Genomic DNA, 18,788 nt, shown 5'->3' with positions numbered 1-18,788 from the left:
TCCTCTAGCCTACACTTTTAAAGTTATGTCACAAGAATCCTTCACAACATGGCAGCTGACTTCTAAAAGGTCTCTGAATATAGAGACTCCTGAACACTCTAGGGGAACCAGTGCTTATTTATTTCTGTTTATTAGGTATTACAATGTCATTGGCTTTACCTATTTATTTACCTCCCCGCTTGAAGAACAAGCAATCATGGTATACCCCTTTAAAACTTCCCCTTAACTCATGTGTGAGTTAGCATTTTCTTTTTCAATTGAGTAACTGTGGTCCTAAATTAAATTATTTGAAATATTCCAAATATAAGCATCATAATAAAAATAGCAATAATAGTAATAGTAGTAATTTTATTGCTTACATTAAAATTATTAACCAAGAGGGATCACAAGATAAACAGGTTAAGTACTATCCACACGACTAACAGGCATATTTCTATATCTGATTTCACAAAAAATATATTAAAATTTATAAAATTTCAATTTATCAATTCACATACCTAAACCAACTCATCATTAGGGTTCCACAGCCAGTATCTAATCTGCTCATGATTCTTATAATAAGGGGAATGCATTGTTTAATACATGGAGACTAGTCCTTGCCACATGTCTTTCATGTATTCAATTCTTTCTTCTATACATATTTGAGAAGCTGTATACATTCACATCTGCTTATTTATGCCTCAGAAGAGTTCCCGATGTTCACTCACATGAGAGTTTTCTTCTCATTGCCCTACTCAAGGCCCTCTTCACCTCCTGTTCCTGAAGGTATAGATCAGTGGATTTAGTACAGGAGTCAGCACACTGTACATCAGGGCAAAGACTGCATCCTGGTCCATGGAGCTGCCTGAAGCAGGACGAGTGTAGGTACACAGAAAAGAAAAACAACCATGAAGTGGGAGGCACAGGTGGAGAGTGCTTTCTGAAGCATTCTGCAAGAATGAGTCTTGAAGAAGAGGTAGGTGAGAATGTAGAAATAGGAAAGAACTGTCAGAAAGAAGGGGCCCATGGCAATGGTCCCTGTGACAACATTAATCAACCATTGATTGAGGTCAACGTTCCCACAGGCCAGTTCCAGCAATGCCTTAATATCACAGTAGAAATGATGGATATGGTTGGAACCACAGAAGTTCAAGCGAGAGGTCATTATGGAGTGCAGCAGGACATGGAAGAAACCAATGACCCAGGTTGTGCTGGCCATCTGGAGGCAGAGCTGATGATTCATGATCGTGGTGTAATGAAGTGGTTTGCAGATTGCCACAAATCAATCCAAGGCCATCATGCCCAACAGCAAGGCCTGTGTGCTGCCCAGGAAGTCAAAGAAATGCAGCTGGCTGATGCATCCCAAGAAAGAAATTGCTTCACGTGAAGAGACTAAGTTCTCCAGCATCTTTGGCAGTGTCACCATGGAGTAGCAGATATCTAGGCATGAGAGATTTCCCAGTATGTAGTACAAAGGAGAATGGAGTCTTGGGTCAGAGATGATCATCAGAATTGCCCCATTCCCAGCCACACTGCTGATGTAGATGGTGCAGAAAACCACCAAGAGCAGAGGCTGCAGCTCTTGGATGTCTGTCAGTCCCAGGAGGAAAAATTCAGTGACTGACGTTTGATTCAGCATCACTGGGAGAAAAGACAAGAAAACATCTGTGAAACTCTCACTATGGGGGTCAAATCCTTCCAGCCCAGGATCTTTTCCCCAGGACAAAAATGCTTTGTGGGAGACTATGCTTCTTTTAAAATGAGATGATTTACCTATCATGGGCCATTAGACTTTTACATATTATGCCTGCATACTGAATGTTACACAGATATTTTTTTCCTTTGTTAGACTATTCATTAATATTTCCCTTTCCTCAAAGTTCCATATTGTAATTCTTCTATCATCTCTGGCTCTGAACATCTATATATTTATTCAACTTTCCTCTTCCTAAGTCACCTCTAACAGGGTGATTTTTAATGTACTCCATTACAATATTTCCAAACCAAGTAGACACCACCTGAAGGATTTTAGCTTATGGAAATGGACAAGGATGAAGTAATCAGAATCATGTCCTCTGTAACTAACAAAAAGTGATTTAAGATAATCATAGTGACCTTTCTTCATCTTACAATGTAAGTAGACTCTGAGGTGACCTCTTTCTGATCCTTTCCAGACTCTTATTCCTGGAATTATCATGAAGTCTTATCTAGGGTCTGAATTGAGCCCATGTTATTCAGATACTAGCCGGAGATGTATATGGATTTTTTTTCTCTCCCTTATCTGCTGGTACCTTTAGTATTTACATAATCTGAGCCTTAGGATCACCCCAAACTGGACACCCAAAATACTTCTTGGTGACTTTGGTATTTTACTGCTCTTCTCTGGTTTCCTTGGAACTCTTTTCCATTTCTTAGATGCCTGCATCCCTAGGTAGGAAGATCTTTTCTCAATGGACTTAAGAGTTCATACAACACTGGCCTCTCCTTGATCATACAACACTGACCTCTCCTTGAGGTATCTAAAACTTTGACACCCGTGAAAGCTTATCTTTTTTTTATACCTGTTTCCTTGGGTCCTGTTTGTAGTTTGATGGATATAGACTTACTCTTCATGTATTAAGATATAATCCACTTCCAGTGAAGTGCACCTTCTTCACCTGTACTTTCATTAATATGGACTCCAGATCAATCCCTCTGAATACTGGTAAGTTTCCAGATCTATTTAATTGAAAAGTGTGTTTTCTCTCTATGCCCTCCCCCCTTTTTAATATTCTTTCCAAATTTTTAAAAAGATACTTAGATTACATTAATGTTACATGAAAAATTTAAGGGATTACCATGTGCTCCACTCCCTACCCCTTCCACACTTTCCCATGTTAAGATCTTTCATTAGTTTGGTTCATAAGTTACAACTGATGAACACATATGGGAGCATTTCCACTAAGTGTGGATTACAGTTTACTTATTGTTCATGCTCCCATGTAATTTTGCAAGTTATGACAAAATATATAATGGCCTGTATCTGTCATTGCAAGGTCATTCAGGATAATCCCAATGTGCAGAATTTTATGCTCCCTTTTGCATCAAATAAATTTTCTTACAAAAATAATTCATTAATTTTTATTTCACTTACATGTTTGAAATGATAGTGTTTTTTTCAGGGATGTTGAAATTATTGAAGAAAGGAAAATAAATTAATTAAAATAAGGTTTAATGTTTGAGTAAAATTTGACATGTTTACAGGAGGGTAGAAAAAATTTTGAGTCTTCTTTACTCTTTTAATTGCGAAGTGCCTGACATTACCTCCTGTAGGTACACTCACAAAGCAGACATACTTTGTGAGATAGCTTCTTCTTTCTCCTTTTAATTTCCTGATGTAGAAGCTCTTTTGGGGAAAGAAGCAATGATATGTGAGAAACTTAGAGCAGTGGGAGGAACTGTTAGAAGAAAAAACTGTAGGAAATTCAGAATAGAGATGCAGGTATCAGGCATCTTTCTGTAAAGAGGGAATCATTCAAGGTATGAGAAATCATGGAGGGGAAAAGAAAATGATTTGAGGTTACTAGAGTAAAACTGTGAATAAACTTGGAAGCTCTTCTTTTTGGGAACCCACAGGATTCTAGGGTTTATAAGTGCAAGAAATTTGTAGAAATTATCTAATCTTTAATACACTTAGATACATGTTGATTTCCAAACTCTTAGAAAAGATTTTTCATAGTCATATATATTTTGTGTATTTAAAGACTTTAACTGTGCTTGTTTAAAATAGAGATGATAAACCACACATAGTTTTTGATTCTCTGTTTCATAAAACATAGTTGTAGCAAAAATCCATTAAAAATAAATTCTTCCTAAGTTTTAAACAAAATTATTAATGAGACTTTGCTCTACTGAATTATTTAACGTGTTTTGTAGAATGTCTAAAGAACCAGGCATATTACTGAGAATGAGATATTTTAAAAATATACATGAGAAAGAAGGTGCCTCTATAAACTAAAACCTCAAGGAGAAGTCCACTCTAATTTAGGAAGTCAGTTTTAAATCCTGGGCACTTAAGTTTAGTACTAGCAGGAAGACAGATAATGCATTACAGATCGTTTATACAGCAACCTTCCTAGCCTGTGTTCAATTTCATTCTTACCTAGTTGACCATTCAGACTTCCTGGCGAGAAAGGTTTTCAGGTTTACACTCTCAGCGACTGTAGATAGGAAAACATTTTTCACGTGGTAATTCAGGTTGGATTGTAGCATAATTTCTTCATTTTCAAAACTTCTCTCTTTTCCAGACATCTGTCTCCTCTTTTGTGAACCCCAGATCTCTAGATATAAACATCCTGAGAGACTGTGTCCCCTGGGTGCTGGGAAGAATGTTTTAAGAATAAATAGGATATTCTCCAAACCTACAAAATGAAGCAGCCTCGTTGGGGAATTTCTTTCTTCTTTTCCTCATTCTTCCTATTTTCTTCCCTTCTAATGTGTTTTACTTGGTTTCAGTACCATGAACAAAACCACAAGTATCAAATGTTTTAGATATTTCCTTTGTCAAATTTGTTTTGAAATCCTAGGAAAGAGATGTCAATTGACATTCTCATATTGGGGACTCCCTTGAAAAAGACTCTTCTGTGTAAAATGGAAAGAAGATTGGCCATAAGTGTTAGGGAATGGGGAGCAGTGACATTCCATTGATAAGCACAGACATATGATTGCCTTTATTATTATTATTTTTTAATATCATTTTTATTAGAGATGTGACTTTACAAAACACTCATGCATAATGTCCAGAATTCCTTTAATATTCTCATTGTTTAAATCATGAATATTATGGGAAACAAAGAAAGGAATAAATAAAAATATTGCATTATTTCCCCTTCTAAAACTGACTATTCACTTTTGGTAATAACACTAGATAATTTTCTTTAATTTTGGGGTCTAAAAGCTCATATTTCTCTCTTTGGTGTAATAATGCTGTATCTACAGGGTGTAGTCTACTTCTTGCTGTGTCCTTTAGTAATAAAATCTCAGCTTTTTAGGCAATGAATATGTCTATGATTTTTTATCTTGTCAAATATTCTAGTAACAGTTAAAATACCATGTCCTTGTCCATTTTTTCCTATTGAGTTTATAACGTTGTTGCATTGTAGGGAAATTGAGTATATAGTCATTTCACTGAAAATTCTCAGTTATTTTACATACTTTAATATGATACAATTAAATAACAGTCAATGTGTTCATAATTGTTCTGATCCTCAGTGAAGGGAACATTAATACCATTCCTATTTTATCTTCTGAAAACCGAGCTTTGGAGGATTAAATAAATGTCTCAGTTTCTTGAGATCAATTGCTGAACTAAGACTGTAACTGAACCATGCTAGTTTTAGAGACCCCTGCCAGGTCATCCATTCCTTTCAAGTATCATCATCTCAATTTAAACTTGTTTCCTTTGTTGAATAGAAATCTATTATGGCAATGAGTGAGGATCAGGAATTTTCTTCTTCAAGCTATTTTCATTCAGGATTTTCTTTAGGAAGCAGTTTTCCTCCTCCAATCATCATGATGTGGTTTTAAATTTTATTAGCCAGGCTGGCTTCTTGAGCCTTGACCTAACTGGTTTCTTATGACCCCGGGCTCTGAAGGGTTTCTTTCTTGACTGAGTGATCTGACTTGAAATTCTTCATAAGTTTTAAACAAGAGACTATGTTTATTTCAAATCCCTCTGATTAAGTAGCTCATCAGTTTATTAGCTTTAGAATTTTAGATTTATTTACCTCTCTAGCCCTCTTAAAAATTAGCTTACTTATGCTTTGAGATAACCACCAAGAATTGGGACTAATTTTTCTCTCTGTATTCTGACAACTGGCTATTCTTCACAGATATGTGATGCCATTTCTAAAGTAGGCTGTCTGCATACATATTCAACTTGGTACCCCACTTTCTACTTTATTCCATTGATTTTTCTCTTTTTATGGCAACAACATACTGTATCTGAACTGATCACTTTACTATGAGTCTCAATATCTTATACATGGGTCACTGCTTATTCTTCTTTTATTAAAATGTCCGGGGATATTGTACAGTCATTATCGCATGTCCTGACCAGATTGAGGAGGGACTTTCTTAAGGCTTCCACTTGATCTCTCTCAGTGTGATAAGTCATTTCACACAATGAAAAAGCTGGTGTAGGGTTTGTCTAATTGCCAATTATGATTCATTCCAATTTATGCCATGAGTAGTTTGGTAAATGACTATTGGGTGTGCCTGCAGTATCCAGAAGGTCCACCGTACAGCAGATATGAACCATGACTCTTTTTTGTTACATGCCCTCTGTGTGCCCCTCTCACAGGTGAACCATGATGCTTAGACTCTTAGAGTATCAATGTCAATCAAATCAGGTGTCCAGTACTCTTAAAAGATATGCATAATCCCTTTCTCCAGGGTCAATTGTGACTGAAACAGTGAATGCAGATTCTTGAATGGGTAGCCCTACATTTGAAAATGTATTTTCAGGTCTTGTCTGATGGTTTGTCTTTCTAAATACGTAAAAATGCTGGCAGCTCTTAGCATTTTAATGTCTTTTGTCTCTTACAGGTTCCTCAAGTTGAGGAATATCATGCCTTTAGTCCATTTGCTTCAGGATCATTTTAGCAACTATGATTTCAATCCTAGAATGAGTTTTTTGCTAGGAAAGGAAAATAATACAAAGGTTTAATGATTTCTTCCCATTTCACCAGTATTAGATCATATTCCAATACAACTTGTCAAAAAGGAAAGCGCACAATTTTAAAGGGTTTTGAAAGTTATAATTTTCCAGGTCCAGGCGTAAGGGAAAATAATGCAGTCATTAGACAAAAGAAATTCTGAGAAGATTTTCAGCAATTGCAATTTGATGTGATTTCACAGGATACTTTGAAAAATTTGGCTAGTTTAATGCCAAAAGATCTCTGGTTGGAGAGGCTCCACACATTATGTGACCTGTGGGTTATTTTATTTCTGTTAATTATTGTTTAGAATGTCATTGGCTTTAATTACTAATTGATTATTGTACTTACAGAAGAAAAAATCATGACATATCTTTGTAAAATTCCTCTTAACTCATATTTGAATTAGCAGTTGCTTTAGTGTTGAGTAATGTGACCCTAAATCAACATACTAAAAATTTCATAATTCTAACAATAATAATATTACTAATAATGGTAATTGATTCTCACATTAAATTGTATTAATCAAGAAGAATCATACAGATCAAGTGACCTAATTCTAATCACTAGAGTAATATAGGTATATTACTTTATTTCTTTTCATTTAGGAGTACACTAGAATATATAACAAAGTAATTATAGCAACATATATTCTAAAATAAATTCACCATTAGGTTTCAAACCCAGTGTCCAACAGTTCAAGTTTCACAAGTATTACCTAGGAATGCATTGTTTAACACACCCATAGTAGATATTCCATTTATTTTTTGGTAGCCATTCCTTTTATATATATATAAATATATATATAATAAATTATTTCTGACAAAGTATGCATTCAACTCTCAACTTTCCCATTGCATGCCTTTTTCAGTCTCAGAAGATTTCTGAAATTGCTTTCAGTCAGAACTTCCTTCTGATTGCCCTACTCATGGCCTGCTTCACCTCCTTGTTCCTCAAGGTATAGATCAGTGGATTTAGTAGAGGAGTCACCACACTGTACATGAGGGCAATGACTGCATCCTGTTCCATGGAGCTGCCTGAAGCAGGACGAATGTAGGTGAAGAGAACAGGAACATAGAAAAGAATAACAACCATGAAGTGGGAGGCACAGGTGGACAGAGGTTTCTGAATTATTCTGCAAGAATGAGTCTTGAAGAAGAGATAGGCAAGAATATAGAAATAGGAGAGAAGAGTCAGAGAGAAGGAGCCCATGGCAATGGTTCCTGCGATGGTATTAATCAACCACTGGTTGAGGTCAATGTTCCCACAAGCCAGTTCCAGCACGGCCTTAACATCACAGAAGAAGTGATGGATATGGTTGGAATGACAGAAGTTCAAGCAAGAGGTCATTATGGAGTGCAGCAGGGCATGGAAGAAACCGATGATCCAGACTGTGCTGGCCATGTGGATGCAGCACTGATGACTCATGATGACAGTGTAATGAAGTGGTTTGCAGATCGCCACAAAGCGGTCCAAGGCCATCACACCCAACAGCAAGGCCTCTGCGCTCCCCAGGACGTCAAAGAAATGTAGCTGACTGATGCATCCCCAGAAGGAAATTGCTTTGTGTGAAGAGACTAAGTTCTCCAGCATCTTTGGCAGTGTCACTGTGGAGTAACAGATGTCTAGGCATGAGAGATTTCCCAGGAAGAAGTACATAGGAGAGTGGAGTTTTGAGTTAGAGATGATGATCATCAGAATGGCTCCATTCCCAGCCACACTGCCCATGTAGATGGTGAGGAAAACCACAAAGAGCAGAGGCTGCAGCTCTTGGATGTCTGTCAGTCCCAGGAGGAAAAATACAGTGACTGAGGTTTGATTCAGGATCACTAGGAGAAAAGGCAAAGTAACATGTGGGAACCAGTCACTATTGAGGGTAAAATCTTTCCAGACCAAGATCTTTTCTCCAAGCCAAAAATGTTTTCAGGGAGAATTGCTTTCAATATTCCTAAAATGATTTGCTGAACATGGGCCATTAGACTTTTAAATACTAATTTTGCGTATTAACTGTTGCACAGACCTTTATTTCTTTGCTAGAGTAATCGTTATTATCTCCCTTCTCTCAGAGTTCAATCTTGTAATTTCTGTCCTTTCTGGCTGTGACCATATATGTATTTATTCAACTTTCCTCTTCCTAAGTCAGGACTAACAGGGTGATTTTCAATGTACTCCACAACCGGACTTCCAAAAGCCAAGTAAGATGCCACCAGAAGGATTTTAGCTTACTAAAAGTGGACAGGGATGAAATAATCAGAACCATGACATCTGCAACAAGTAAAAAGAAGAGTTGTACTGACCTTTCTTCATCTTACAATGTAAGTAGCCTCAGAGGTGACCTCTTTCGGATCACTTCTGACTCCCATCTCTGAAAGCCTCATGAAGCCTGATCTGGGGTTAGAATTGAGCTCACATAAATCAGATATTAGCCTGAGGTGCATTTGCAATGTTTCACTGCTTTCAGCTGGTAAGTTTAGTCTTCTTATAATCTGATCCTTAATGTCATCTCTAAACAGGATCCCCAAATTGCTTCTTAATGACAAATGATATTTTACTGCTCTTCTCTGGTTTCCCTGGGACTCTTTTCCCTTTCCTAGAAACCTGCATCCTTAGGTAAGAAGATTCTTTTTTCATGAACTCAAGAATTCCTCTTTTAGATCACATAACACTGACTTCTTGAGTTATACAACACTTCTGCTCCCTAGAAAACTTATCTTTTACACCTGTTTTCTTAGGTCCTGTTTTTATTTTGATGGATACAGACTTACTCTTCATGTATTAAGATATAACTACCTCCAGTGAAGTGCACTTTCCTCACCTATGCTTCCATTAATGTGGACTACAGATCGGTCCCTCCAAATACTGGTAAGTTTCCATATTTTTTTCAATTGAAAAGTGTGTTTTCTCTTTACGACCCCTCCCCAATTTTAATATACTTTAAAAATATTTAAAAAGATACATAGATCACATAAATATTACATAAAAATATAGGGGATTCCCATATTTCCACTCCCTGCACCTTCCACACTTTCCCACATGAACAACATCTTTCATTAGTTTGATACTTATGTTAAAATTGATGTACAAATATTGGAGCATTTCCTCTAAGTTTGGGTTATAGTTTACATTATAGTTTAAACTCTCTTCCCCATAATTCTGTAAGGTATGGCAAGATATATAATGACCTGTGTCTGTCATTGCATGGTCATTCCAGACAATCCCAATATCCCGAAAATTATGCTCCCTTTTTCATCAAATAAACTCCTTTCTTGCAAAAGTGGAGGTCAGCTAACAGGGAGCTGAAGATGGTGAACCACCACACCAGGGAATTGAGAGTGCCCACAACTCCAAGCAAGAGAATCTCATCTGTCAATCATGTGGGATCCAAACCCCCTCTCAATATAATGGTGGAGTCGAAATCATCAACCCAGCATCCAAGGATGGAAGAATAAAATATGGATTAGAGTGAACTTACTGGTATTCTACTATAGAACTATTATGACTGGTAATGGAGGAAACTGAGAATTAATCTGGAAAATGTGGCCATGGTAGTTGCTGAGGGCAGGGAGAGGGAAGAAGAAATGTGATATGTGGGCATTTTTGGAACTTGGAATTGTCATAAATGATATTGCAGGGGGACATGACACCCGGGGATGAGCCTCCCTGGCAACGAGGGACCACTATCAACTACCAACTGATGATGCAACTGGAAAATGACCTTATACGGAAGGTTCAATGCGGATCAGCAGAATATCCATGTCTACATAAAATACCATGACTTTAAAATGCTGTTTGACCTAAAGTAAGGGGGAAATGGAAAGGAGAAATGAGTTTATATGGCTACGAGTTTCTAAAAAAGAGTCTGGAGGCTGGCAGAAGGTTTGCCCTCATGCACAACTGAGCAGAGTCAGAGAGACAGATAAAGCAGATACAACCCCCAGATATTGGTTCCTTTGAGGGCTAAAGAGACCCATGGGAGTTATGGTCATGGCCGATGGGGTTAACTACCAGGGCAGATGGCCCCTCTTTGGAAATGGTGTTTATGTGTGATGAATCTGGACTCAGATGGGATCTCCCTTCATAAGACTTTCATGCTAATGTGCTGGAGGTGCAGTTAATGTTGGGGTTTAAGATATATTTAGGGGATTTGAATCTCTGGACTGACAATGTGATAGCCAGATCCTGAGCCTCAACAGACTCCAGCACCTACAATCTGATTTATTGGACTTACCACACTCAGCTAAGATGGAGGTGAAGAAGGACAACCACCACACCATGGAGCCTAGAGTGATTACAACTGAAAATGGGAGGATTGCATCCAGCATCCAGGTGGAATCTGAGCCTCCTCTTGACATAAAGGTGCAATGGACACAACCAATCCAGTGTCCACATAGAAGAGGTGGCATTGGATTGGGAAAAGTGGACATAATGGACAAAGGGTATGGGGAAAGGCAGGAAGAGATGAGAGGTGGAGGCGTCTTCGGGACATGGAGCTGCCCTGGATGGTGCTTCAGAGGTAATCACCGGACATTGTAAATCCTCACAGGGCCTACATGATGGAATAGAGGAGAGTATGGGCCATGATGTGAACCAATGTATATGAGGTGCAGAGGTGCCCAAAGATGTACTTACCAAATCCAATGGATGTGTCATGATGATGGGAACGAGTGTTGTTGGGGGGGCGGAGAGGGGGGGTGGGGGGGTGGGGTTGAATGGGACTTCACATATATATTTTTAATGTAATATTATTACAAAGTCAATAAAAAATAAAAAAATTTAAAAAAAATAAAATAAAATTCAAAAAAAAAAAAATGATATTGCAGGGACAGATGCTGGACATTATAAATCCTGCCACAAAGCACTGAAAGTACTGGGGGAGAGTGTAAACTACAATGTAAGCTATAATGCATTCAGTGCAGTAGTGCTCCAAATGTATTCACTAAATGTAATTAACGTGCCATAATGATAAAAGCTGTTGATGTGGGAGGAGTGGGGGAGTGGGATGTCGGGTGTGTAGGAAAGTCTTATAACTTTTAATATAATATTTTTTTGATCTATGTATCCTTTAAAAAAAAGACAACTTAGTAAAAAAATTTAAAGAATAGTTTAAAAAATAATTCATTAATTTTTTACTTAAATATTAGAACTAATAGTGTTTTTTCAGTAGTGTTGAAATTATTAAAGAAATCAAAATGAGTTAATTACAATAAGGTTTACTATTTAAATTAAATTTCAACATTTTACTGGTAGGTAGAAAAAATTTTTGAGTCCTCTTTACTCTTTTATTTGCAAAGTATCTGACATTACCTCCTTAAGTACACTCATAAAAGGAGACATACTTTTCATGGTAGCTTCCTCTTTGTCCTTTTCATTTCTAGAAGTAGTGGCTGTTTTGGGAAGGAAGAAGCAATGATATGTGAGAAACTTAGAGGAGTCGGAGGAATGGTTAAAAGAACAAAACTGCAAGGAATTCTGTATAGATATGCAGATATTGGGGAGCTTTCTATAAAGAAGGAGTCATTCAAGGTATGAGAAATTATGGAGGGGAAAGGGAGTGACTTGAGGTTACTAGAGTAAAAAAATCAAATGAATTTGGAAGATCTTTTTTGGTAATCCATGGGATTCTATGTTTTGTAAGTATGTAAAATTTGGAGAAATTATCTAATATTTAATACACTTAGATATGTGTTGATTTCCAAAGTCTTAGAAAAGATTTTTCATAGTCATATATATTGTGTTTTTAAAGAAATTCACCATCCTTGTTTAAAATAAAGATGATAAACCACACATAGTTTTCGATTTTCTGTATCATAAAACATAATTATATCAAAAATCAATTGAAAGTGAAGTCTCCCTAAGCTTTAAAGAAAATTGGAGACTCTGCTATCCTAAATTATTCAACCTGCTTTTTAGTATGTCCTGCGAAATGGCATATTATTGAGAATGAGCCATTAAAAAATATATGGGAAGTAAGGTGTCTCCATGAACTACAACCTCAAAGAGCAGTCCACTCTAATATACGAAGTTGGTTTTAAATCCTGGGCACGTAAGTTTAGTGCTAGCAGAAATATAGTTCTCTCACTACAGATAGGTTATAAGGAACATTCCTAACCTGTTTTCTACTGCATTCTTACCTACTCGAGCATTTTGACTTCCAGGCAGGAAGGGTTTTCAGGTTTACACTCTCAGTGACTATAAATAGGAGAACAATATTTCACGTGATAATTCAGGTTGGATTGCAGTATAATTTCTTCATCTTCAAAACTTCTCTCCCTTTTGGGATATCTGACTGATTTTTATGAACCCCAGATCTCTACACATAAATATCCTGAGAGACTGTGTCCCCTGGGTTCTGGGAAGAATGTTTTAAGAATAAACAGGCTATTCTCTACACCTAGAAGATGAGGTGGTCTCATTGGAGGATTTCTTTCTCCTTGCTTCCCCCATTCTTCCTATTTTCTTCCATTTCCTTGCGCTTTCCTTGGTTTCAGCACCATGGACAAAACCACAATTCTTAATTGCGAATTTACTTTGAAATCCTAGGAAAGAGATGTCAGCTGACTTGCTCGTATTGGAGACTCCCTTCCAAGATACTCTTTTTCTATAAAGTGGAAAGAAACTTGGCCACAAGAGTTAGAGAATGGGGAGCAGTTACATCCCATTGATCAGCACAGACATATGACTGCCTTTAACATTCTCATTGTTTAACTCATTAATGTTATGAGAAACAAAGAAAAGGAATAAAGAAAAATATCGTATTTTCCACCCTCTAAATCTGGCTTTTGGTAATAACACTAAGTAATCTCCTTTAATTTTGGGGTCTAAAAGTTCACATCTCTCTCTTAGGGGTATTAATGCTGGTATCTACAGGATGTATTCTGCCTCTTGCTTTAGGCGAGGAATATATCTCTATGATATTTATATCTAGTTAAGCTTTCTAATAACAGTTAAAATGCCATGTCTTTGTCTATTTCTTTTTCTACTGAATTTACATTGTTGTTGCTTTGTAGGGGAATTAATTATATAGTTATTACATTAATAATTCTCTGTTGTATTATATGCTTCAAATATGATACAATGCCTATGTTATTGTTCTGATCCTCATTATGTATCATGTCCATTAATTTTTACAAAAACTAGTGAAGGAAGCATTAATACCATTCCTATTTTATCTTCAGAAAACCGAGGCTCAGAGAAGTCAAGTAAACATCTCAGTTTCTTGAGATCAGTTGTGTAAACTAGGACAGTAACTGCACCTTTCTAGTTTTAGAGGCACCTGCCAGGCCATTCATTCTTTTCAAGTATCACCGTCTCAATCTTAACTTGTTTCCCTTGTTGATTACAAATCCATTATGGTGATGAATCATGACAAAGAATTTTCTTTCTTCATGTTATTTTCATTCAGGGTGTTGTTTATGAAGTAAATTTTCTCCTGAAATTATCCCAATATGGTCTTAAGTTTTATTAGCCAGGTTGACTTCCTGAACCTTGACCAAACTGGTTGTTTATCACCCTGACCTCTGAAGGGCTTCTGTCTTGGCTGAGTGATTTGCACTCACTGTCATGATATTCCTCATATTTTTAATCAAGGGACTATGTGTTTTTGAAGTCCCTCTGGTTGTGTAGCTCAATATTTTGTTAGGTTTAGAATTTTAGATTTGTTATTAATCTCTCTAACCCTCTTAAAGATTAGCTTCCTTATGTTGTGAGATAATCACCAATAATTGGGGCTAATCTGTCTCTGTGGAGTCAGACAGCTAACTAGCTATTCTTCACAGATATGTGATGTCATTGCTAAAGTACCCACGTCCCCATAAATATTCAACCTGTTACTCCATATTCTACTTTATTCAGTTGATTTTTTTCTCTTTATGCCAGACACAAACTTTATATTAACTGATGCCTTTATTGTGAGTCTTAATATCTTATAGGTGGGTCCACTGCTTATTCTTTTGTTAAAATGCTTTGGGATAGTCAACTTTCTTCTTCGTAAGTCAGTACCAACAGGGTACTACACCACAGGACTTCCAAAAGCTGTCATTATCATATATCCTGCCCGGATAGATGAGGAACTTTCTAAAGGCTTCCACTTGATCTCCCTCAGTGTGATAACTCATTTCACACAATGAAAAACCTGGTGTAGTGAAGCAGACTTGGTCCAGTGGATAGGACGTCCGTCTACCACATGGGAGGTGTGCAGTTCAAACCCTGGGCCTCCTTGACTTGTGTGGAGCTGGCCCATGTGCAGTGCTGATGCATGCAAGGAGTGCTGTGCCATGCAGGGATGGCCCCCATGTAGGGGAGCCCCACGCACCATGAGTGCACTCCATAAGGAATGCCACCCAGTGCAAAAGAAAGTGAAGCCTGCCCAGGAATGGCACCACACACACAGAGAGCTGATCCACAAAATGACACAACAAAAAGCAACACAGATTCCCGTGCCACTGACAACAACAGAAGTGGACAAAGAAGAACACGCAGCAAATATACAGAGAGAGCAGACAATGGGGGAGGTTGGGGGGGAAAGAGAGAGAAATAAATAAATAAATAAATCTTTGGAAAAAAAAAACCTAGTGTAGGGTTTGTCTAATGCCAATTATGATTCAATCCAAATTATACTGTGAGTAGTTACGTAAATGACTATTGGGTGTCTGTAATATCCAGAAGGTCCATTGTAGAGTAGATTTGAGCCACGAATCTTCTTGTTACATGCCCTCTGTGTGCCCCTCTCACAGGTGAACTATGATGCCTAGACTCTTACGGTATCAATGTCAATCAAATCAGGTGTCCAATACTCTTAAAAGATATGCATATTCCCTTTCTCCAGGGTCAGTTGTGTCTGAAACAGTGAATGCAGATTCTTGATTGGGTAGCCCTACATTTCAAAATGTATTTTCATGGTCTCGTCTGATGGTGTTTGTCTTTCTAAATACATAAAAATGCTAACAGGTCTTAGCATTTTAGTGTAATTTTCACTTACAGGTTCCGCGAATTGAGGAATATCTTAACTTTTGTCCATCAGTTTCAGAATCATCTCATTGCTTTAAATTGGTATGAGTTTGTTGCTAGGAAAGGAAAATAATACAAAGTTTTAATGAATTCTTCCTATTTCACTAGTATCACAACATATTACAATACAACCTATCAAAAAGGAAAATAAAAAAGTTTAAATGGTTTTGAAAGTTATAGTATCCATGGAGAAAATAATAAAGTCGTTGTACAAAAGGAATTCTGCAGAGTTTTTTCAACATGACTGCAGTTATATGTGATTTCACAGGATTCTTTGAACAATTGGTTTAGTTTAATTCAGAAGCACCTTGCTTAGAGAATTTCCAGACTTTATTTTGTTTTTGTTGATGATTGATTACAACATCATTTCTTTAATTATTTATTTCCCTGGTTAGAGAAAAAAAAATCATGACAAACCTTTGAAAAATTCCACTTAACGCATATGTGAATTAGCAGTTGCTTTAGAGTTGAGTAATGATGATGCTAAATCAACATCCTCAAAATTTAATAACAACTATAATATTGCTCATAATAGTAATTTACTGCTCACATTAAAATGTATTAATCAAAAGGATCATACAGATCAGCAGACCTCATTCTGTTCACTAGAGTAAGTAGGCATATTACTTTATTTCATTTCACATAAGAGTACATTAGAATATATAACAAATTAATTATAGCAAGTAATATCCTAAAACAAATTTACCATTAAGTTTTCAAAGTCAGTTTCTGTCAGTTCCTGGGAACTGGGAATGCATTGTTTCCTGGGAAACATTGTTTCCCAATGTTTACCTGGGAATGCATTGTTTAACATACCTATGTTAGACATTCGGTTTATTTTTGGTACCCATTCCTTTTATATATAAACATAGTATAAATTATTTGAAACAAAGTATACATTTTTGATACCTCAACTTCCTCATTGCATGCCAGTTTATGCCTCAGAAGATTTCTGAAATTGCTTTCAGTCAGAACTTTCTTCTGATTGCCCTACTCATGGCCTCCTTCACATCCTTGATCCTCAAGGTATAGATTAGTGGATTTAGTAGAGGAGTCACCACACTGTACATGAGGGCAATGACCACATCCTGTTCCATGGAGCTGCCTGAAGCAGGACAAACGTGGGTGAAGAGAATAGGAACATAGAAAAGAATAACTACCATTTTGTGGAAGGCACAGGTGGACAGAGGTTTCTAAAGCATTCTGCAAGAATGAGTCTTGAAGAAGAGGTAGGCAAGAATATAGAAATAGGAGAGAAGTGTCAAAAAGAAGGGACCCATGGCAATGGTGTCTGTGACAATATTAAACAACCACTGGTTGAGGTCAATGTTCCCACAGGCCAGTTCCAGCAATGCCTTAACATTACAGAAGAAGTGATGGATATGGTTGGAACCACAGAAGTTCAAGCAAGAGTTCATGGCATGAAAGAAACCAGTGACCCAGACTGTGCTGGCCATCTGGATGCAGACCTGAATATTCATGATGACAGTGTAATGAAATGGTTTGCAGATAGCCACAAAGTGATCCATGGCCATCATGCCCAACAGCAAGGCCTCCGTGTTGCCCAGGAAGTCGAAGAATTGCAGCTGGCTTATGCATCTCAAAAAAGAAATTGCTTTGTTGGAAGAGACTACATTCTCCAGGATCGTTGGCAGTGTTACTGTGGTGGAGCAGATGTCTAGGCATGAGAGATTTCCCATAAGTAGTACATAGAAGAGTGGAGTTTTGGGTTAGAGATGACGATCATCAGAACGGCCTCATTCCCTGCCACACTGCTGATGTAGATGGTGCAGAAAACCACCAAGAGCAGAGGCTGCAGCTCTTGGAAGCCTGTTAGTCCCAGGAGGAAAAATTCAGTGACTGAGGTTTGATTCACCTGGAGAAAAGGCAAAGTAATATATGGGAAATATTCACTATGGAGAGTAAAATCCTTCTAGCCTAGGATCTTTTCTCCAAGACAAAAATGCTCTGAGGGAGGGAGTGGTTGTTTTACATGTCCCTAAAATGATTTACCAAACTCAGGCCATTGGACTTTTAAATATTAAGCTTACATATTAATTGTTGTACAGACCTTTTTTTTTTCTTTGCTAGATTAATCATTAATATTTCCCTTCTCTCAGGGTTCAGTCTTATAAATGTACTGTCTTATATGGCTGTACATGTATGTATTTATTCAACTACACCACAGGACTTCCAAAAGCCAAGTAAGGTGTCACCAGAAGGATTTTAGCTTACAAAAAGTGGACATGGATGAAATAATCAGAACCATGACCTCTGTAACAAATAAAATACAATTTAAAAAATCATACTGACTTCATCTTACAAGGCAAGTATCCTCAGAAGTGACCTATTTCTGATCCCTTTTGACTCCCATCCCTGGAAGCATCATGAAATCTGATCTGGGGTCAGAATTGAGCCCACATATGTCAGATGTTAGCTTGATGTGCAGTTGGATATTTTCACTGCTTTTCAGCTGGTTAATGTAGTCTTCTTTAAATCTGAGCCTTACTATCATCTCTAAACAGGATCCCCAAATTACTTTTTAATGAAAAATGGTATTTTAATCATCTTCTCTTGTTTTCCTGGGGTTCTTTTCCATTTCCTAGATACCTGCATCCCTAGGTAAGAGGATCCTTTCTTGATGGACTCAAGAGTTCCTCCTTTAGATCACACAACACTCTCCTCTCCTAGAGTATCCAACACTTCAGCTCCCTTGAAAACATATCTTCTTTTGTACCTGTTTTCTTAGGCCCTGTTTTAATTTTGATGGATATAGACTTACTATTCATATATGAAGACAGAATCTACCTCTGGTGAAGTGCACCTTCCTCACCTGGACTTCCATTAATGTGGAATCCAGATCAGTCCTTCCAAATACCTGTCAGCTTCCAGATTCCCCCCTCCTTGTAACTTTTTGTGTGCTGTCTGCTCTCTGTTTTCATTCACTGTGCGTTCTTCTGTGTCTGTATTTATTTTTATATCCCCTCCCCCTTGCGGCTTGTTTGTTGTCTGCTCTCTGTGTCTATTCACTGTGCACTGTTCTGTGTGTTTGCTTGTCTTCCTTTTTTGTCATATCACCTTGCTGAGTTGGCTCTCCACGGTGCTTCC

At 37.4% G+C, this 18,788-nt stretch overlaps 1 protein-coding gene and 1 pseudogene across 1 annotated transcript; both read right to left on the bottom strand.

Moving 5' to 3' along the window:
* Positions 1-746: 746 nt before the first annotated feature.
* On the bottom strand, positions 747-1,618 carry LOC105745626 (olfactory receptor 12D1-like; annotated as a pseudogene).
* A 5,956-nt stretch (positions 1,619-7,574) lies between these two features.
* LOC101435107 (olfactory receptor 12D2-like) lies at positions 7,575-16,843 on the bottom strand. Its single transcript, XM_071211081.1, has 2 exons — positions 16,675-16,843; positions 7,575-8,503 (listed from the first exon to the last, which is right to left on the bottom strand). Exons 1-2 carry the CDS (start codon positions 16,841-16,843, stop codon positions 7,575-7,577), a joined length of 1,098 nt encoding a protein of 365 aa, XP_071067182.1.
* Between the last annotated feature and the right edge of the window lie 1,945 nt (positions 16,844-18,788).

Source organism: Dasypus novemcinctus, chromosome 22 (assembly GCF_030445035.2).
Source record: "Dasypus novemcinctus isolate mDasNov1 chromosome 22, mDasNov1.1.hap2, whole genome shotgun sequence".
NCBI lineage: Eukaryota > Metazoa > Chordata > Mammalia > Cingulata > Dasypodidae > Dasypus > Dasypus novemcinctus.
This window is presented reverse-complemented; position numbering and strand designations above follow the sequence as displayed.